Source organism: Notothenia coriiceps, unplaced genomic scaffold, assembly GCF_000735185.1.
Source record: "Notothenia coriiceps isolate Sejong01 unplaced genomic scaffold, NC01 NC01_scaffold00004795, whole genome shotgun sequence".
Taxonomy (NCBI): Eukaryota; Metazoa; Chordata; class Actinopteri; order Perciformes; family Nototheniidae; genus Notothenia; species Notothenia coriiceps.
In genome coordinates, this window is record NW_011337496.1 from 285186 (window position 1) to 307340 (window position 22155).

A 22155-nucleotide genomic window follows, 5' to 3' on the forward strand; every position below is an offset into this window, starting at 1 on the left:
CGGTTCCGAACCGGAACCAGTTCTCTGTACCCAACCCTAGTTATGAAGGTTTTTATGCATGTAAAGTTTGTAAACGGTCTGCAGAGTCAAAAACCCTCAAAGTACACCCTGTAGGGAGTAAAACTCTAACACAGAAAAGACCTCCCCAAAACACCTCGTTGGAGATTTTCCATTGTTTACTTCCTGGGTATCGCTACGTAGGGATACCCAGTAGCCACGCCCAGAGCTATGGCCGCACCCTCTGCCAGCCTTTCACGAAACAAAGCTTCCCAAACCTTTCAGCGATTCATGCCGGAAATGTACAGCCAGTGTTTTCGCCAGACCAGGGCTGAGAGGGCGTATCTATCCCTTATAGATACTGTCTTTTTACGTTAGTGAGCCGGATCATTTGGCTCGGCTCTGTTAAAGCGCCGGCTCTTTCGGCTCCCAAACGGCTCTTCATGTTACCACAGTTTACCACGGAGCCTCAGTTTCGCCGCTGCGAGGCTCTGGTGCTCACAGCTCACGCGCGTGCTCCACTAAAAAACCCCCGCTCAGCACGTCCAAATCGCGCTCGTTCCGTGTTGTCCTGTAGCAGGCACCTTCGATGTCGGGGAAACGATCTTCAATACTCCGAAAAGAATCCCACCAGACTCCTTTGCCCCTCCAACAGCGGGATGTCCTTGTCCTTTTTCCTTTTCGTCATTTCAAGCGATAAAAACTCTCGATCTTCTCTCGAATTATTAATATTTTTGGACGCCCTCGGCTCGCGTTCAGGGCGTCCCGAGCTGAATAAGGGCGTCAAATGGCGGCAAGACGGCCCCCTGGCGGAAACGCTGCCGTTAACTATCACTTGGCAACATCTTCTATACAGTATAAGCCCATTTCATAGTGTCAGGCTATTACCTCGCCACCTGTGAAATTGGATAGTCGTATCAAACCATTTATTGGAGATTGAACCAGAGTGAAAACTGTTGTATGGGCTGACTGATGAAAGTAAGCATGTTCAATCCCTTCCAATTTTATATGACCTGAGGCTGACCATGACCTCTGACCTCGCTGTGGGGCAGGCAAACAACACGATAATATTTCCCCACATTTATCAATTCAATAAAATAGCAATGCATGTGTTGTTATTTACTCCCCAGTGTGTGGACTGTTGTTCTGGGAGCTGAGCCACAGCTGACCTGGCTTACTCACAATGTTACACAAAATAGATATTGATTGAAAATGGATAAACCCCCACCCCAGACGGAATCAACAATGATGCACAAACTTGATTCTGGTGCAGCCGCCCTGAACCCCACTGGAGGCATTCATAAACAGATTACTGAGTCATCCTGCACTTGTTTGAGAGAAATCGTGACTCACTGCTAGCCTGCACAGGAAAAGCCATCTTTGGACCCTGTTACCTTATTATAATTCCTGGCCGCTCTTTAGAAAGAGGCATTACAAATCTGAAAGCAATATGTGTTGATCAGTCGCTGTGTTTTGCTATGAAGACGTTAACCTGCAGAATATGTGTGGTATTGGAGGATTGAAATGGACATTGTAACTCACCAGATGTGCTCAAATACATGGAAGTACTTGCACTTTACTTCTTGTTGACATTGAGACATTCACTTTATGTGAAACCAAACGGGCAGCACATTCTTCTTCTTCTTCTAGCTTGTGGAGGAACGAGAGAAGATGAGGGTTGTTATTTTTTCCCTAAATTCAGTTTCAGACTCTCCATTTGGATCTACACATCAGTTCAGATTTGACTCTCCCGCTCCATTCCCCAGCGAGCAGCGAAGAGGGCTAACAGCACGCCCCTTCAGCTGATGAAAGCAACACAAGAACAATCACTTCCCCTCTATCTCTGCCCCTGCTGCTCAGCCCAGATTGCTGCATCCTTTTTGAATGAGTTCCTCCTCTTCAGTACGTCTCTATTTTTGCACTTCACAAGTCCCTTTCCTGTGTGTGTGTGTGTGTTGCACATTCTCATGGACGTCCCAGGAGTGGACAGTGGGATGGACAGCTGACACCGCGTCACCCTACAGGCCTTCTTGTTGCTGTGTGAAGCATGGGGTCACATGGGCGGTTTAATGAGCGCGTGTGTGAAGTCTGCACAAGGCAGCTCTGTCTCCTGGCAACATCCAACAGCCTGTGCTGCACCGTGAGATGAATCACATCTCTGTCCTGATGTGTTCGGCTCTCGCCCCGTGGCTCTATCTATCCTCTCAGGGACGGTCTGGCTGAGCGGCTCCATGCTTCCTCCTAAACCTCGCTGCACCTCCTCTTCTCCCTCACCTCTCTCCCGTCACGTCCCTCTCTGCCTCCATCTCAATCTTCATTTCTCCTCCCCCTCGTCTTCTCCTCCATACGGCCGTTGTCTCGCTCGGTTTCTCCCTGTCATTCCCTTTGCTTATATCTCAATGAAAGGCCTCCCTCTGTCTCTCCCCTTGTGTGTCCTCTCCCTCTCAGTCAGTAGAAGAGGAGGACATGCTGTGCTTATCAAACAGAATCCACAGACGAGCATAGTGCACCGTAAATCAAGTCCTTATCAAAACATCAACTGAAGGCTTTTAGTAGAGTTCATTCTCAAAATGTTTGACATGCCACATTCATTTTAAGTGCAGCCTTGGTAGCTTTTTCTGATTGCCTTAAATTACTAGATAGAAAGAAAGCATGTGCTGTCAGGAGATAGAGTGCTTGGAAATGTGCTGGAGTAAAGTTAGTTCATCTCTTTGAAATCTTCTTATGGTAACAAGCTTACATGTTTGTTGTGGTTCCCATTCAGTGCTTTGGAAGGCTTGTCAACACTGGACCTTCTGACTGTGGCTGTGACATGTGTCTCCTCTGGACCATTGTTTGTCTTTAACTCTCTTAAAAGCATTCACGTTTATCAAATACCTGCCATATAAACTGTCATGCTGCTGTTAACTCAGTGACACAAAGTGCAGGGCTGTTAGTGCCTGCAGTGCATTTGTGATTACTTTCTATCACCACTGCACAGACATGTATCCCCATGCAGAAAGAAACATTGCAGCATTTGTGTGCAGCTCTCTTGTTAGCCAGTATATCATATCCTAATTACAGTTTCATATCACATTCTTATCTCCAGGTTTTGTGTGTCGGTCTCAGTTGTCCTATCCGCTTCTTGGCTCTTCTTCCTAGCTAGCACCCTCCCCCACTAAAGCTACTCAAGTGGCACACTGCAGGATTATCCCTCAGCCTCGGAGACACGCCGGGTTGGTCAGACTGATCGTCCTCTCTGCATTCACTTTGGCCACAGAGGTCAATGGTGCAAAAGTAAAACTTGCAACCAAGGACACATCTGGACTACAAATTAATCCAAACATCCACAAGGACTCTTTTCAGGGAGTGGTGTTTGAATTCAAAATCTGGGATTGTTGTGGGGTTTTTTCAAAGATGGAGTCAACCCTGGTAAGTGGATGTGCAGAAGAATGTTGAGTTTCATACAAATGTGCAAGAGTTTGAATTGTAGTCATTTGCCAGCTTTGAGCAACAATAACGCCTCTGCAACCGCAACAAAAGGCTTTGAATCACAAAAGAGATCGCTCTGACAGCAACAAGTGTTGTGGTCAGTGAGTGGGTTGTTAACAGTTTCAATGCATCCAGTGAAGAAATGTGTCTTTTAGAGACCAGCTGTAACTTTATTATTTTATATATGCAATGTTTTGCTTGTTTCTTCTCATTATAAAGGCCTATTTCGCTATTATGTTTTTCTTTTTTATAATTACTTCCATACCAGTCAATATAATGGGAGGTGTGTTCACAGTCATTGAGGTGGATTGACCTCAATAACTATAAGCCACTCTCCACAATGCTTATTACTCCAACCCCCCACTCTTATCTGTCTCATGGGACACACAGCAATCCCCCGTAACGAACCTAAACTGAGATGTATGTACTGTGTTTTGTCTGTGTTGTTTAACCCAGTGAGCTAAGGGTGCTGACTTGTCCTCACTGTCAGCTCTCAGGTTTTATATTTTCACTTTTTATGATATCATCCATGCTGCATTCTAGTGTGAGATTCAAGAAAATGTGTGGACTGCTGTCTGCGATTTAACGCCTTAATCCAAATGCTTTCTAGAGCTCATCAAGTGTGTGTTGGTTTAAGTGTGAGTTTTGGTTAACCTAAGCCTCTGAATGCATTGGCTTTTGTTATGAGATGGGATTCTGGCATCGGGCCTGAGCTTAACTGGCTTTCATTTCACCAGGTGTTGTAATCGCAGACTCAGAAGCTAATTGGAGGACGGATTGAGGGACAGGCAGCCGGACCAATGGTGTTTGACTTGCTGAGATTAAGACTTGCTACTTTAGGGCTGCTTAGCTGCTTGGGACCTTCTTGCATTATTCAGTCTAATTCTATTTTATGTAGCTTTCAGTGTGATATCTTATTCAAACATTTCTTAAATGCAATATAAACATTTGCTTCCCTAATCAGGTATGAATTTAAGGCAGATTGAGTCTTTAACATCTGCTGTTTTTATGATCCTGCCTTTACTGAGAATAGAGCCTCAGACTAATCTCACCAAGTGAAAGCACTTTGTTATGGAAGCAAATTAGCTTTTTTGAAATGATCATTACATGCAAAGAGAACGCACAGTGTTCCAAAAAGGAGTGAAATAAGTATGATCCAGTTTGTTTCATATATCCACACTTTCACTTATCATCGCAAGTAGGCTTTACTCTAAACAAATATCATTGGTTTCTTTGGTTACACATGTACCTTAAGTTATGGTACACAAATATTCTTTTGGCAGTGTGATGTTATGAGCAAATCATCTTTAATGTTGAGTCTTACTGCGGATTTGTAATGGTTTAACATTTCTAGGATATTTATTGCCTTACTTGCAAGGAGTTAGATGTGAAGATCAATACCACTTTCTTGTCTGTATGGTCCATAAGAAGCCTCCTCCAGTAACACTTCAGTTTTTACAGTTTAAAAACCAAGATATAGTATGGTACTTAGTGAGCTATAGAGGTGCTGGTTGCCAGATGTTGTTACCTTTAAAAATAGACAGCCTGTATGTGAGTAATATCTATCTCCTTATCTCCTTCTATTTATCTCAAATCCTCAAAGCAATAAGCATATTCAACCAAAATGTCCAAAAAGAAAACCACAAACATCAAAATAGCATATTTCTCATGGACAGGAGGAAGGGTATTTTGTGGTGCTGTACTTAATGTCTGTTCATTGTCATGACTTGTCACTATTAATGCAAATTGATCTTAAATGAGTTGTACAGAATATGAGGGTGACTGACAGGCCTCCTCAGTTTGTGTTCCCATCTTCAAGAGGGGGTTACTTGGGCTTTCTCTTATGATAATATAAAATAAGCTGAATTCAAGATACAGAAAAGGTTCATAGCTGATTTTCTGTAAAAGTATATTCATGTAAACTTTAATATGCATATGTACTGTCTTCTGCATGTAAAGACAGACATTCACAGTTCTGGATTAGGACATTATCTGTACATTTCTGGATTGTAAAAACCTTAAGTATTCCTTTTATGTTCAGTAAAAATAATTAGAGAGAAACATTATGTAGTACCTTATTGTATCAAGCCCTGAGTTTTTCTGAGCTTTTCAGGAAATAATAAGGTGAATTACCAGAAATACACTTTGCAGCTGATCCCTGTGCAACTAAAGAGTTCAAGTTGTCTCTGATTCAGACTCTGATGCCAAATCATGAACTGGTTCTTTGGTATCTTGTGGTGTGCACTCTTGAAATACAGCCAATGTATGAAAGCCTCTACTGTTGGGAGCCCCACCGACTGTGAGGGCTGGAGACAGTAACCGAGGCTTTTGATAAAATACAGCTTGGCTCAATCAGTCGATGTTCTCTGGAAACACTGAGCGAGCAGGAATAGATTGCCTGTTCTGAAACCAGAACCAATCACACCGGGTACGAATGTTCCCCTGATAACATTTTTGATGAGTAGACCCCTTGTGAAAACACAGTGTTGCAGCTACTAAAAATACTGATACTCTCATAAGCTGACCTTGTAGCAGGGCTGTTTATTCTCCTCACAAGGACAATGATGTTGTTATATTATGAATAAGGAAAAGGGAGGTCGGGCTGGTTCAAATTGAGCCTAACGCAGAGAGTCATTCTACATGAGTCATTTCAGGGATGAAGGATGCTGCAGGAATGAGTTTTCACTTGACTGCGGAGGAAGTTGAAGGATGGAGCACGGAGGGTGCTGGTAATATTTTAAACTTCACATTTATTGTGCTTCAGCCGACCGAAGAGTGCAGACTCAGCTTCTAATCTGAAATGGCCTCGAGTCATCCTTCATCTGCAGTGAACTCTGTCTATTACGCTATTTGATGAACATTAATATGCATTAGGGCCTACTAGGAATCACTAACTGTGATCATAATAACATTTTAAGCAACTCATTATTGTTTTAATTAAAGGTTGCAATAAAGTGTGCACTACGATATACTTTATTGTCCCCGTAAGGAAATGTGTTCTGGACTCCGTCCTGCACTTCCGCATACATGTGCATATACAAACATAGTGGACATTAAGAGACATATACATAACATCAGTCATTCACCGTTTGAACAAACACAGACGCACATACTGACAATGGCGACCTATTGCACAACCCTCATGGCCAACATAAGGATAAAGAGTGCCAGTAGAAGTTTTACAAGGGTCGTCATTGTTCCAACATACACACACACAGTCTCTTGATTAAAGCGTGTGGTTTAAATCAAGGACGAAACGTTTAACCAGACATAAATACACAAAAACTGCAGCACACGACAGGAGCCCGGGTCCCATGTGGGCCACATGCAGAATAATAACCACAATCAACTGCATCTTATTAAGACAAAGAGATCTAGTCAGAGGAGAAACATTATCAACAGAAACACATGTAATATTCAGTCATATTGTTGGTTGCAGTGCGATGAAGAGCTCGCCGTCCAGGGAAAGCCATTAGTCATGTGAGCAAAATGGATTCTGCTTCAAACTGAGTTCAATACCGATAAAGCGGCTCGCAGTCTCTTCTGTTTTAACCGCGGTGGTAAGATATCGACCAGACGTCAAACAAATAAATATAAATCACCTTAAACCCTGGAGGAAATCCAGCAGGGACTGTATTCTGTAGGGTTTACAAAGTAATAGGTGATTAACCCACATCATTAAAGGACATCTATAGGTTTAAAAATAGGTTTGTTGATCTTGTATCCGTATATTTAGGGATGCACAATTATTTTTAACCCTCAATTTAAATCCAATAAGAAATCGAATGGACTATTTATTTGTGAGTCTTTCTTTTGGTAATTGGCGTTATACCAACAAAACATGAACTAAAGATTTCATATTAATGGCAACAATAGACAGTGGTCTAATATAAACAGAGGACACTGAAACCTACTTTAAACACCGGCAAAATAGGCTGAACATATAAACAATGGTCAAAGTAATATCACACATGGGTAAACCTAGCGAAACGTGTACAGTGTATTTCTGAGTGGTTGTTATTGAACCATCTCGGATGTAATGTGTCAAAAGAATGAGTATTTGCTCAGTGAAAGCATCCAGGGTCAGAGCAGTGTGATGCATGATGGTCGTGATGCTCCACTCTCTCTCGTATCTTTTCTAGGACACGCCAATATAAGATGCCCTCTCTCATTCCTGAGGGCACGGCGCTGTATGCATGGCGGAGGAGTCTATTTTGATCTCATTATTATAAACGTCTCGAATAGAAACCCTCACACTGAAAAGTTTCCTGTCGTTGCCAGGGAAATGTCCAACACTGCTTCTCCTCAGTGAGGCGTAGAGGCCAGTATGGTCTTCTAATGTCCGCTCATGCACATGCACTGTACTTCTTTGTTACTGTATTTGTGCTATAAAGTCACTGACTGACATTGTTGTTGTTGTTGTTGTTGTTCTCTTTGTGTCTTTCAGTGCATGAGGAACCCAGCTCTGCTGCAGAGGACAGGTTTAGTCATTAGAGTGCTTTGCCACATCCAGGAAAATGTCTGGCTCCTACGATGAATGTGCAGGTGCTGACGACACCATGGACAGCTTCTGGGAGGTAAACAATGTCATGTTTATTCTCAAGAGTTTTACACCTGCATCCCAGGCCCTTACCCTCCTTCTTGTCTTGTGTTTATGTTGCTTCTGAAGGCAAACAGTCACCACAAAAGAACATTGAATGAAATATCTTTCACCAAGTTTTAAAAGCAAAATTGCTTCACTGAATCTCTGAAGTTTGAGCAAAGCTGTTCGATTCCCACTGAGACTCAATGCAGATTGTCACGCTGGAAGCCCATTCAAAGACTTAGGCACGGCCTTATGCTTTAAAGTAAAAGCAATCTTGCTTTAAGATGAGAACATTGATACAATATTCAAATAGGCCTTGTTTTTCCACTTTATGCTAAGTAGCTGCTGGCAGACCGAGTGGTATCTATCTTTTCATCCTACCTTTTAGCAAGAGTATCTCCCAAAAGGTCTGGCTATTGCTTTAAACAAAGAGCTTTTTAAAGGTGACCTGATTAGGATTCCCTCCACCTCATTAAGCAGAACTGCAGCTACAAATATTTTGTGCAAAAGGAGAGTTGCAGAGTCTGTATTTTCCTCACAATAATTACAACATTTAAATATATGGACCGCCATATAGCTCATTGTTAGAGCTGGTGACCCACACAGTTGGGATGCAAGCCTGCGGTCCCTTACGTCCCTCGTAAAGGTTATTCAAATTCAAAAATGTAATGCATTTACTGCAATTGCACAACTACATCTTTGGGTTTAACTAGTCTATAGAACATAGTTGCCTGTAGTCAGTAGTGTCCGTATAGGATTTGGCTTTTAAAAGGAATGAGAATGATAAGTAATTAAATGGTATTATTCAAATTTGTATATCTCCTTTTTTGACCTGGCATGTACTATTTCTAGGCAATTCACATAATGTAGGCTTACAGTGTTTTGGTCAATAAAGCTAATTTCTGTCAGAGGAGAACAAATCATAAAGGTTTGGATGATACAAAGTAAAAATACTTATAGTACATAAACAAAAGTATGAGCTAGTAATTGTGGATTTAGTCTTACTTAGTATTTTTGTTGGTGTATCAGGCCGTTTCCATGGCAGATTTTTAAGCATAAACAAAAGAAAATTAGACAACTGCAAACGTCATTTTTTGGTGCATGATCCCTAATCATTTACGTTTGGAACAGAAAGTAAATGGAATTGATAATAAAGATGTCCTTAAAGATTTGAGTCCCTGCTACAGACACTTCTTCAACACAATGATTCCTTATTTGAGCGAACACTACATTTATTTTGTCACTTTAAGTATTGTAAATCATGCTTATTGTAAATGTCATCACAGGTCACATCACAACGAGTATAAACACCATCTAAGTGCAATCCATCCTCCCTTGTTGTGCTGAGATGCAACGTGTGGTCTTTTGACCCACCCCAAATTAGCGTTAATGAATTCCCTCAGTACAGAGCCTTCTTTGTGTCAAGGCTCTCAGACGGAGACACAAAGAGCTTCAGTCAGCAGTCGCTCTGAGGGGCCTTTCAGCACATGCACCTGCCTGTAGCATCTGTACTGTATACCAACAACTCAGCAAGGCTCAGCTCGTGGTGTAGAAATACCAGGAAACTTTTTTTATTCTTAGATGTTCTCATCAGATACGTTGATATTTGATATACTGTGCCTTGATGGATGAGATCATCACCACACAGTGCAAATACAAGAGCTCAGGCGTGTTTTTATCTGCGGTGCCAGTCCACCTGCATGTTTTTGTTTGTGAATTGGCAATGTGTCACACAGGCCGAAGCTCACACCGTCACACACCTGTCTCACTGCCTCCCTGCAGCTCCCTCATCGCAAACAGTAGTCACACATGCATGCTCGGATCAGGACCAATCAGAGCGCAGCGCTGCAGCCAGAGAACACACCGTACAGAATCTACTACATGTGATGATGTATGGATCACTGTTCGTGTTTACAGCACATACATATGCAGTGTGTGGATTCTGTTTATATTTGTCTCTACCTTCGACGTCCATCCCTAAGAATCTGTCTGCCTGCATTACACCACTGAAGAGGATTAAAGCAGACACACACACACACTCATTCACACACACACACACAAACACAAGCCCATGTCATTGCATAACTACACATGCACAGGCACGAGCATCCCCCCCCCCCCTTTCCCCTTCTCTTACTACCCTCCCTTCATCATGCACCGTGAGCTCACGCCCCCTGCAGGCACTGAGGAGGCGGAGCCTGGCATGGCTCTTTTAAGGCGGTATCACTTAAGGTGGCGAGATCTAAAAGAAAAGGCAGTAAACCAATCCTGAATGCTGTTATGTCTGCAAATTATGATAATGGGCAAATATTTAGTTTTTATATTTATTTATATATTTGGTAATTAAATATTGCTGGAAAGCTTTTTAATGTGCATATCATATATTTATTTGACTGTATGTTTCAGGATAAATATTCACTGTTGGTTAACATCCATTATAGGGTATGAAAGATCTGCCTATACCTAGAATCAGGAAACCATTGCCTGTTTTCTTTAAAATATTTATATATTGTACAAATATATGACCACCTAAACTGTGGTGGTTTATGCACAACCATTCTGTACAGAAAAAACGTTCAAAAACCTAATATTTGATAAGTTATTGAATATTCTTTATATTTTGTATACTTATTTTGCCCCTGTGATATCATGTTAAGAAATATGTGCTTTCTGTTCCTTTAACCTCTTTATCCCTGTGTTCTCAGGTGGGGAACTACAAACGTGCTGTCAAGAGATTTGATGATGGCCATCGGCTCTGCAATGACCTCATGGGCTGCCTGCAGGAGCGTGCCAAGATAGAGAAATCCTACGGGGATCAGCTAACTGCATGGTCCAAGAGGTGGAGACAACTCATTGAGAAAGGTCAGCACGGGGGATTTGGGTCAATAAAATAAAAACCTCAACAAATGAATGTACCTTACGCTGATTTTCAATTTGCCAGAGCTCCGTTTACACAGTTTAGTGTAAGCTCTGTGGTAATATTTGACTTCTGCTTATTGCTCTGAATGTTTGATCTGGAATAAATCATTTTTTTCGTCCGCAGGCCCGCAGTACGGCTCTGTGGAGAGAGCCTGGCTGGCTGTGATGACCGAGGCAGAGAAGGTGAGCGAGCTGCACCAAGATGTGAAGAACAACTTGGTGAACGAGGACGTGGAAAAAGTGAAGAACTGGCAGAAGGAGGCCTATCACAAGCAGATGATCGGAGGCTTCAAAGAGGCCAAGGAGGCCGAGGAAGGCTTCAAGAAGGCTCAGAAACCCTGGGCCAAAAAGCTCAAGGAGGTGAGGGCGATGGAAACAAATCCTCAGCATCAATCATCATTTTGTTCTTGGTGTTAGAAGATGTACTCACCTCATTACCAGCTGCTTTCTGGTTCTTCTGTTCATATCTTGTCAAATCAACATCCATTCACTTATAATAATAATATATTAATAAAGCTTTATTTATATAGCACTTTTCAGCTTTACAAAAGGATCACAAGTTAAAAATAAACAACAACACATTCTCCTCAGATTATTTGTTAGGAACTTTACAGGTAAATGCAGCAAAATATAACATTTTAACAGGTTAACAGACACAAAGAGGTCAAAGGTATGATAATAGAAATAAAATAAAATAAATAATGAATTCTCTCCGACAGATAAGACACAAAAAAACTGACTCGATGCAACAATAAAAACCCCATTAAACAAGTGAACATATAGAACAGAAATAAAAAATAAAAAGATAATAGCAATAAAAATGCCATAATTCTAATAAAGGTTAAACGATTAAAATATTATCAATCATTATTAAACTTGACTTTATGGTCATAAATAAAATACAGGGGGAACCATGCCTTTCTTTTTGTTTGGTGACCAAATGTATGTGAGACTCTGACAGTGCCTGTGTTTGGTCATACAGATGGAGGCAGCTAAGAAGACTTACCACATGGCCTGCAAGGAGGAGAAGCTGGCTGCGGCCCGAGAGGCCAACGGCAAGACGGAGGCTTCTGTCACCGCGGACCAGCAGAAGAAACTCCACGAGAAAGTGGACAAATGCAAACAGGATTCACAGAAGGTAAGAAGGGGAAAAATGAAGTCTTTTAGTTGGTTTAATTTCAGGCGAGAGGTTTCTGTGTGAGTCTTATGTTGCTGGTCAAGGCTCTTTCTTATGCTTTGTACTAGTTCCCTGGCGGGGTTTTAAATGGCTGTTATTTTTGACATATTCCTATCTATATAAATAATGTAAGGTGTTGTGTGGTGATAGATAAATGCAGTGTGAAAGGAAAAGTGGGTTTTCATATTTTTTATGTTAGTATTTTTGGAGAACAGAATATTTTTGGCGCAACATTGCCCGTGCTAGCTGCTCATTTTGATTACTGTAATTTTCGGACTATAAGCCGCGCCTTTTTCCCATTTTTCGACCCTGCGGTTTATATAACGGTGCGGCTAATCTATGGATTTGTACAGCTAACGGCCACTAGGGGACCTCCTAAATCTATGGATTTTACAGGTTACAGTCCACCACCTTTAACTCTATGGGCTCTATGGCCGGTCCGCGCCCCCCACCTTTAAGCGGCGGGCTCCAGCAGGAAAAGCTGGAGGGCGGAAAAGAGTGAGACAGGTAGCGCGCAAAAGTAAAAGTGGAACCGAGAGTGGTACGAGAGACAGAACGAGAGCAAGACAGACAGACATTACGAGAGCGAGACAGTTTGTCCCCGTACCACTGGTTGAAAACCACTGCTGTAGATCACTGCCGGTACGTGCGTTGGGAGCGCACCGTTTAAGTTTGAAAGTTGAAAAGTTTGTGTGTCTGAAACGCTATGTGATACAGTACAGTTTACACAGCACAGTACATGTTCTGTAGCTACTATTGCACTAAATGCTAACACTTGAATACGTTATGCAAATATGCAACTTGTTTGTTGAAATTTTAATAAATGGGAGCTTCCTCAAACAGCCATCTCTTTCCCGACAATCCCCTCTGTGCACGAACCCTTACATATGGTAATTAAACATTAAAACACCTGCGGCTTATAGTCCAGTGCGGCTTATAGCCCGAAAATTACGGTAATTACATACATTTGGGATCAATGTACTACCAGAATATCAAGTAACAAATAAGCCAGCTCTTTAAATATAATAAATAATGCAACCATGCTGGGGTTTTCTCCACAGAGGCTTCAGTTTTCTGTGTTCTCTGTTTTCTGTCTCAGGCTAAAGAAAAGTATGAGAAGTCTCTGGAGGAGCTGAATAAGTGCACCGCGCAGTACATGGAGTGCATGGAGCAGGTGTTTGACCAGTGCCAGCAGCATGAAGTCAAGAGGCTGACCTTCCTCAAGGAGGCCCTGCTGGACATCAAACGCCATCTCAACCTCACAGAGAATGCGAGGTTAGCAGGGCGGAAAGAGACCCTTTTATTACGGCTTCATAGAGATGCTGGATAGGTTCACCGACTGTTTTTTCCCTGATATGTGAGTTAGCTTTTAGTCTTACCGCTGCAGTCAACCTCTCTGTTATTCCCACTCTTTCATATGTATTTTCAGTGAATTCCTATTTAAACTATAATGTGCAACACGGCTAATAATTCCTTGAGCATGATCGCATACTGTACCTGTACCTTCAATCAGAAATAATCACATTGCAAACACAATTTATAATGGATTATCTTGATTTGTTGTGTCACATCCAGCACAGTTCACTTCAAACTGATTAATCTCAACACACTTCTCAACCAGGCATGCATTTCTCATTAGCGTCGCGTCTCACAGCACTAATTAATTGATTATTCAGTCAATGACGTTTCTGCCAAACTGAATTGTGTTCACAGTGAAAGCCTGTCATACTTTGTGCTGTTTTTAACCCTCAGGCAACAACAAAGTCGACCCAATGTTAATGATGTTTTTAATGATCCTTTAACAGACGTCCCTTAATTTTTAGTCATGAATCAAGATGGTTAAAGGGATTGCTGGGTACTTAATCCTGACTGGTGTCATTTTTCACGTTAAAATTGTTTCATTAATAACTATTTCATACCGCTCCTTAGCTCTAGTATTGCCCTCCACAACTGAGTATTATTTCTACAAATGCAATAGCCTACTTTGAAATAAGGACTTAAAGTAACACATTACCACTCTTTAGCATTATGAGCAGAAGCCATTATCATTACACACAAACTCATTCTGATTTCAGTTTGATCACCACAGCTACTCTAGACAATATTAAATTGGCTTGAATGTAATTCAATGAAACATTAATGAATCATGCTTAAATATTCTTTTAGGATTACTGAATCATTTAAAGTTCTGTTTTTTATTAAATGTTTGAAAAAAAACGTGGATCATGTTGTGCTCTGAGCTGAATAATACAACAGGCTGTCTGAGGATGAATATATTGTCACTGTATTTTGTAAAGAAACCCAGTCAGATGGTTCATCCCCTAAATACGGTCAGAAAACTACATGAACGTGTCCTTTCAAACTATTATAAGATTTTGTGGCTATATGAACAAATATATCCTTGTAGGGGATTATTAGGCTGAATCAGGCCAAATACTTCATCTGCTGAGGGCTGCAGCAGAAAACTCAGGGAGACACTTCAGTTTTTTCAGGAACCGATGTTGGATCCCTCTCAGAACCTGATTTTGAGCTCCATTGTGGGTTCTGTTGCCAAGTTGGCAGCCCCCCCCCCCCGCGTCTCTGCTGGCACTTTCATCGTCACTATTTGTTCCACTTTCCTCTCCTCAGCTATGCCGCAACATACAGAGAGCTGGAGCGCACGATCCTGGGTGCAAACACACAAGAGGACCTGAAGTGGTTCAGCAACAACCACGGCCCCGACATGCATATGAACTGGCCTGCATTCGAGGTGAAATATCTATACTGTCATAAACACAAACACTATATACCTCTACTCTAATTTATTACTATTCTTTATTGTGTGTTTACCCCTTTTTTGTATTCTCATCTCCAGGAATACAACCCAGACCAGACCAGTGCTCCTCCAAAGAAGAAGAAGCCAGACGGAGCCCCACCCACTCCGAGCACCGACCATGTGGCTCCACCTGGTGACCGGAGCAGGTCAGTAATCCATCTTTATGATCACATTGAAGCACTCTATTGAATTATGAACGTATATCATGCCCACACATTTCATTATTAGATTGAATAAAGTGAAGACATATTTGTTAAAGTTATTTGAAATCATTGAAAGATTGGTAATACTACAAATGAAAATAATTAAAAATACTTGATTGACCCCTGGGGGGAATTTGGGAACTGTTACGGTTTCTCAATTCTAGATAGAAAACCTAGAGAAATTATAAGAACAATAAGAAATTTGAATGTAAAATGTGGATTCTAATCAATACTACTACTAATGTTAAAATATATACATACATGTTACAATAAATATGTTTTACTGAAACAAGGGGTTTACAAATAAGTAAGTGAAAATGAAAGAATAACATAAATAAGAATATTGGTTGAAATGTATAGTATAAATAGATTATTGAAAGATTCAAATCAGATATGAACAGAATATTTTGTTGTGGTGCATCTCAGCAGAATAAGTCTCTTATTGTACTGTTCTTTCATGTATTCTGCATCTCATAGTTGCGTTGGTCTTCTGTGACTTCCCCTGTCCTGCCCATTGGTTCATAATAAATACATTTAAAAAATGGGTCTCACTGATACACTTTTATTTTATCTTAAGGCAAAAAACACAAAACAAAGACACTCAAACTGGAGTAAATAGTGATTATGTTTGGGACTCATTGTAGGTGCAGATTGTGCATAATAGTGTGTATTGGCAGCAGCAGGATGATGCTTGTGGGATCAATTCTGAATAAGCTACAGTTCCCATGTTCATCATAACTAGGAGAATGTCTCCCAGTGCAACAGTGAGTTGTATTGATGTGTTTTAAATCAGTTAGATCTGTGGCACAGAGGAACTACACTGACACTACTTATTACAAGATCAATTCATCATTGGTTTGATCTTTTCATGTGATTTGTTTTCTCTTCAAATAAATCTCTCCCTGCATTTCCTCTATCCTCCAGTGTGAGCAGCTATGAAAAAAACCAAGCTTACTCGACTGAGTGGTCCGATGATGAGCAGCCCGCTTCTTACTCTGGCAACGAAAATGGCGGAAACGGGAATTCTTTCGAAGATGATTCCAGCACTGGGAAAGGGGCCGGGGTCGGGGCTGGGGTCGGGGCCGTGGCTGTGGCCGTGACCGTGGCCGCGGCCGGGGTCCGCGTCCGTGCTCTGTATGATTATGAAGGCCAGGAACAGGATGAGCTCACCTTCAAAGCAGGTAAGTAATATGATGTGGTGTCCTCCATATTACAGTCCACCTATTAATTTATGATCTAATGAAAGTATAGTAAAGAACCCTGGAGACAGGACTTTAAGATAAGATGACACAGAACAGGTGGTCAAAAATGTTTAAGTCTGTCCTATTTTCTATTCTTAAGCTCCCTTTCTCTTTAGAAGATAGCAGTAATTAGTCAATAATTGCCACATGGAAAACAAATTACAGGCACTTTCCACCAATTAAGGAGCTGGTGTGTGGGAAATGGTGTGGAAATAGTGACGCAGTGGCATGAGTAACAACTTAAAAACAAGCTTTGCACTAAAAAATAACTAGAAGCACTTTCTCATTTGCAAAGCTGATTTTTATAATCTTTAGAAGCCTGCCTTGTCTGAATCCATGTTAACTTGTGATCAGTCTTCTTCTTCTTTGCACTTTTTTGTCATATTGCTGATTTTCTTGGGGCTTTTTCTCCGCCTGTGCAACAGTGCAAATTATGAAACCAGTGGCAGGAATTGTATTGGGTCACACATGTAGTTGTGCATGTGTGAATCAAACAAAGTATTGTGGGTACATGTGAACAAACATTTCCAAACAGTCAAACTAGATACAATATGCAAAATCCAAATCATTAAGAGAAAAAATGTTTGGGTCTTTTTTTTCTGGGAATGCGAGAAACCTGTTCCCTGTCTCAATTTTGGATATTTCCGTCCGTGCACTGCCACGTTTTATACTGTCAACACTTGTATAGTGTGACACAGGCTAACTAGCTAGCAACGTTTTTGTTTGCACAAACCAGCAATTACAGCCTGCCCATATCCTCACATACTGATGGCTTTGATCCAATCACAGTATAGTGGTATTAATAGTAAACAGTGAAATAACCCACATGCATAACTTATATTTGTAGAGTGCATTGAGCAACCGCTGCTGGTTCCTCCACTTCTGTTACGTAGCCAAGATGGCTATCATTTATCGTGTGAAGTTTTTACGTTCAAACTCAAACTTTGTTACTGTTATGAGCGCACAATCTGGGTACTGCATGTTGCCCTACTTCTCTGTGTGACACACTTATGCACTCAAAAAAGCAAGTCTTAGTACAGAGGTGTGCCAATTGAGACTCATTTGGACTCATGCCCTTAGTTTTGCCCTAAGATAAAGTAGAAAAACAGTCTGTTTGGAGTGGTATTCACAGATATCATAATTGAGGTTTACATTCACTCTTTGACAGAGGACTGCGTGTTGATTACGGAGTGGTGTCTCCTTCACAGGTGATGAACTGACCAAGACTGAGGATGAAGATGAGCAAGGCTGGTGTAGAGGTCGCTTGGACACCGGCCGAGAGGGACTGTACCCGGCCAATTACGTCGAGCCAATCTAGCCGCGTTACTGGACAAGGACACGGCATTGGAAGCAGCTTGAACTGTCCCGTCCAATCGCACCCCGCACATAACCAGAGACTTAAGAGCAACACATCCCTTGCCCAACAGATGCGCCGAGCAGTCTTGCCTAAATAAAAACTTAGTAACCTAAAAGACAGTATATCAGTATAATATATTTTATCCAGCATTTGGGGTGGGTGGACTTTCACATTTAAAAACAGGAGCAGCAGTTATTCCAGTATATACACACTCAACTATACCATCAAGTCAGTGCAGGAACACATTGCTTCTCTGTGTAGCTGTATTTAACGTATAATGCAGCTTAAATTAAACTTGCAGTACGCTGCAGTCGTTTCTCTTGTGAAAATGGGAAGATAATATAATCAGTTATACCCATCCGACAAAGACAAGCTTCTCTAACCTGCATTGTGTATATACAGTGTGATGCCATTTCTGTGTAGCATTTTTAATGCTGTGTGTGGTCAGTCGTCATTCTTACATCTGGAATACTGTGTAGTGTTAAAGTACCACAAACAGTATCCTCTATTTTTGTTCTCGTTTTTTTTGTTTTTCTTTGTGATTTGGTCCAACCTCTCTTCCAGTGTGTGCAGTGCTATGTGTTTTAACTGTTTCTGAACTTGCATAGCAGCATGTGCTATGCAAAAAAACTTGCATTCCCTGAATCCTGCAGCCTTCTTACGGCTTCAACTTGATGCAACACTTCTACTGCAAATGCAGAGGTCATTTTTTAGCATCACAATCTTCTGGACATGCTTCTGTTTTCATGAAAGGAAGCTTGTTGATGAACTGATTTTATGTTTGTTTGTTTAGTTTTTGACATGTTTCTTTTCTTAGCGTCACAACCTCATTGACTATATCATCTTCATGCAATCCAAGGAAAGGAAACTGTTTCTCCAGAAGCTTTCATTCTTGGTTCAGTGATTCAGGTCTCATTTTAATTCACTACTGCTTACAAGAAACACGATACATTCCCTCTGAGCGAACCCGGATCAAGTCATCTTCTTGGGGTTTTAGGAGATGGGTTCTGAACAATGCCGGGCACATTTGACCAGAGCAAGAGGCCAATGGAGGCATGTTATTGTACTGCTGACGGTTGTCTGAAGATCGAAGCCTCTTCAACAGGACATGAATGTATGTTTGGGCTTGAAAGAGGGCATGTTGTCTAAACATGGTTCTCCACCGTCATTTAAAAGCCCTACCTAGCAAAAAGCACTAGTTATGTGGTCCGTTTCCCTGCTGAGCCAAAGAATGCCCCAATACCATCACCTTTCTGTTTTCTCTCCATGCAATAACTTTACATATCACAACAGCTTCAGTGAGAATCAGCTTGTAGCTGCCTCCCAGTCCACCCAAATTTCATTTGTCCGCAAAACACAGCACAATGACACAGGGAATACATTTGTCACCAGTGTTGCATTTCCTGGAAGATGACTCTTGCACAGTGCATTACATGGTTATTTTTTAAATCTTGCTACATAGAAATTAAATAATAGCAGGAATTTGCATCTGATGTTAAGTATGTTATCATGCAAGGGTTGCAACTAAATCTCTGATTAGATGGGAGAGATGCTTTTTATAACCTAGTTGTCCTGAAGTTTTAAAATGTCACTGGACCAACAGCAGTCAGATGTGTTTAGCTCTGTGTCTGGAACAGGATTTGACAGGTTTGGGTCTCACACATGAGGAGAAACACATCACCAGCTCACAAGTTGTGTCTTAGGGTAAAGCTGTCCAGCATAGCAAAAAGGACTCCTATCATTAAACTGTCCCACTTCCTTGATGCGCGTATGCACACAAACACACACATACATATTAAATACACATACATTTAATACAAGATATACACAAACACGCAAATTCAAACACATGCTCCACATTACCAGGTTAATATTTTGGGGGAAAACTTCTTCATTGAGTGCGTATGAGTTATGTATGTAATGTAAGGAAAAAAAAAAAGTTCCCAAAAAAACTGCAAGTGATTGACTATTAAGACAAAATGTTGTGTTATACATGTAAATGTGATTCATTAAAATATCAGCAATGGAAACATGTTAAATAATAGATATATCGTATGAATTTCATTGCAATGGAATTGTCAGTGTATCATAAAAGCGTGACGTTATCCCACGCTGTCAGATTTGTATATGACGATGTAATTTAAAGATTATATTCTATTGTAACTGTACAACTGTGTTGAGTTGAAAAATGAGACCTAACCATGTTGAGGCAGTAAAAAGGTGTACATGTAAATGCTTTTTTATGTTGATGATCTCTTCCTTATGCACACAGGGGACAGCAGCTCATGTTGTGGAAACCCTATATTAGCGGTCTAGAAGATGTATGTTCATAGTTAGTGATGTACTTTTATCTCCTAACTGGTGTAGTGCCTGTTCATCTTGATGTAACAAGAAGTTCATTTAAATATGCATAAAGATGATTATGATCACAGATAATAATGAAAATAGAGATGAGAAACCCGACTCAGATTTGTTGTGATGGTGTCGATATTTTTGCGATATTGGTTTGAAAGGGGAAACAAGTTTGTTGAAAAAATCAAAGGTTAGTGTCCGTGTGTTTTTTGTATGGACAGCTCGTGTTATGTATAATATTATTACTATTACAAGAGACGAAAATTGGTTATACATTGCTTTATTCTGGATCCTGAACATAATCCCAAAGATAGAAATGTAAAAAAGGAGTATCCATCAGGGCAGATTTATTTAAATATTCATTTACTTTGGCAATTGCGCTGCAACTTATGGCCCATTTCCACTGCAGCGCGTAGCACGGTTTAAGTGTGTTTTTTTGCTTTTCCACTACTAGGTGTAGTTAAGGCTCAGGGCTACTTTTTCACCTTTTTTCTGGCCCTCCAAAATCGAGGTTCTTACCGGCTGAATATGCTAAACTAGTGAAGTAAACACTCGACTGTTGAATGGTCAGAGAGAATCGCTGGCAAGGGGGCTACAACTACAACAAAATGAACATATTTTACCGCGATTTAATTGTAATACACGTTTAAAAATGATGCCGAAGTAACAACATACTGATACCGGTTAATAAAAACCATGAATTAATGCTGTGACAAGTCTGCAGATAAGACGGCAGGCGAAAAACCTTTTAAAATGCGTGTTTTCTGAATGGAGATCGGCTAAGCTAACGCAATATGCTCCGACCGTCCACACTCACAACGGCCTACAGACATATATAAACCAGCGACTGTATTCACCATGACAGACAGTCGGTGGTTTGTACTTGTTTAACTTTTGTCTAGTTTCTGAATAGATATGAGGAGCTGTGAGTTCTGAGTGCTAAAAGCTAATGTTGGTGTTCGCATTGAAGATGACGTCACGGCTCCGCCTACACTGCGTTACTATAGTTACTGCCCCAGCTACTAAACTGTAATGGAAACGCAGCATAAAGTTAGCCTGGCCTACCAAGGCCTAACTATACCGTACTAAGCCGTGCAAGGCCCTGCAGTGGAAATGCGCCATTAGTGTGAATAGGAATAACAAAAAAGTGTCATTGTACAAAGAAAAGGAGAATTTAAAGGATTAGTTTGACAGTTTGGGAATAAATAGCTTTCTTCCTTGGCTGGGGTTTGATGAGAAGACTTAACACCACTCACTTCAATGTATGCATGCTACATTTGTAGCTGAAACAAGCAGCTAGTTAGCTCAGCTAGCCTAGCTATGTCCAATGTACCTAACCTCCAGCACATGTCAAACTCACTAAGAAAACAAGATTCAAGTTTCAAATATTGAGTACTAAAGGTGCTCACAGGCATGTGATGTTTAACCTTGGGCAGAAACAGGCTTGCCATTTCCTGTCTTTGTGCTAATCTAAGCTAGCTGACTGCTAGCACCAGCTACACTGTATGAAGAGTGATATAAATATATGTTAGTTCTCTGGAAGAAAGCAAACTAACAATATTTATTTCAAATATAAGTCGTTTTGAGAAACCAAACATCACACCAAAATTACATTTCAACAAGAGTGCTTAAGACAAATTAAATATAATCGGTATAAAGAATAATAAAATAGAGTCATGATAGCAGGGCTCTCAAGTTTTGAACAGAGTTCAGAGTGAGATTTTGGCAGCGGTGTTTGGTACTCCAACTTCTGGCTCCCCTCAAAGTTCTAGTGCTAGTGGAGTGCACGCGTCTCAAACAAGCCTAGTTTGTTTACAAAATTGCGACGCAACTTGGTGGGCGGTACCCTGGAAATAAATCTCTGCGTGTGAAATACAAGGTGTGGCGTGTGAGCGTGTGAATGGAGTGAAATGCGTGTGTCTCACGCCAAATGCGTGAGACTTGAGAGCTCTGCATACACACATCAATAGTCTCCTGTATGTCCAGGGGTGCACACAACTTTCTCAGTGAGGTACTCAGATGAGTACCTGGAATGAAG

General features: G+C 41.0%; 1 protein-coding gene across 4 annotated transcripts in view; it reads left to right on the plus strand.

The window, feature by feature from the left end:
- Positions 1–20214, plus strand: part of pacsin1a (protein kinase C and casein kinase substrate in neurons 1a) — a 42451-nt gene extending 22237 nt beyond the window's left edge. For 3 of the 4 annotated variants that reach the window (XM_010767793.1, XM_010767792.1, XM_010767795.1), the window contains 9 exons: positions 7916–8045; positions 10759–10915; positions 11097–11332; positions 11955–12110; positions 13249–13424; positions 14778–14898; positions 15004–15110; positions 16092–16348; positions 17617–20214. In XM_010767793.1, the coding sequence (XP_010766095.1) occupies positions 7986–8045; positions 10759–10915; positions 11097–11332; positions 11955–12110; positions 13249–13424; positions 14778–14898; positions 15004–15110; positions 16092–16348; positions 17617–17726 (1380 nt within the window). In that variant the 5' untranslated portion in view covers positions 7916–7985 and the 3' untranslated portion in view covers positions 17727–20214. Of the gene's footprint in view, positions 1–3187; positions 3409–7915; positions 8046–10758; positions 10916–11096; positions 11333–11954; positions 12111–13248; positions 13425–14777; positions 14899–15003; positions 15111–16091; positions 16349–17616 lie in introns of those variants that run through there. The other variant, XM_010767794.1, reaches the window with a different exon arrangement.
- Positions 20215–22155: the final 1941 nt, after the last annotated feature.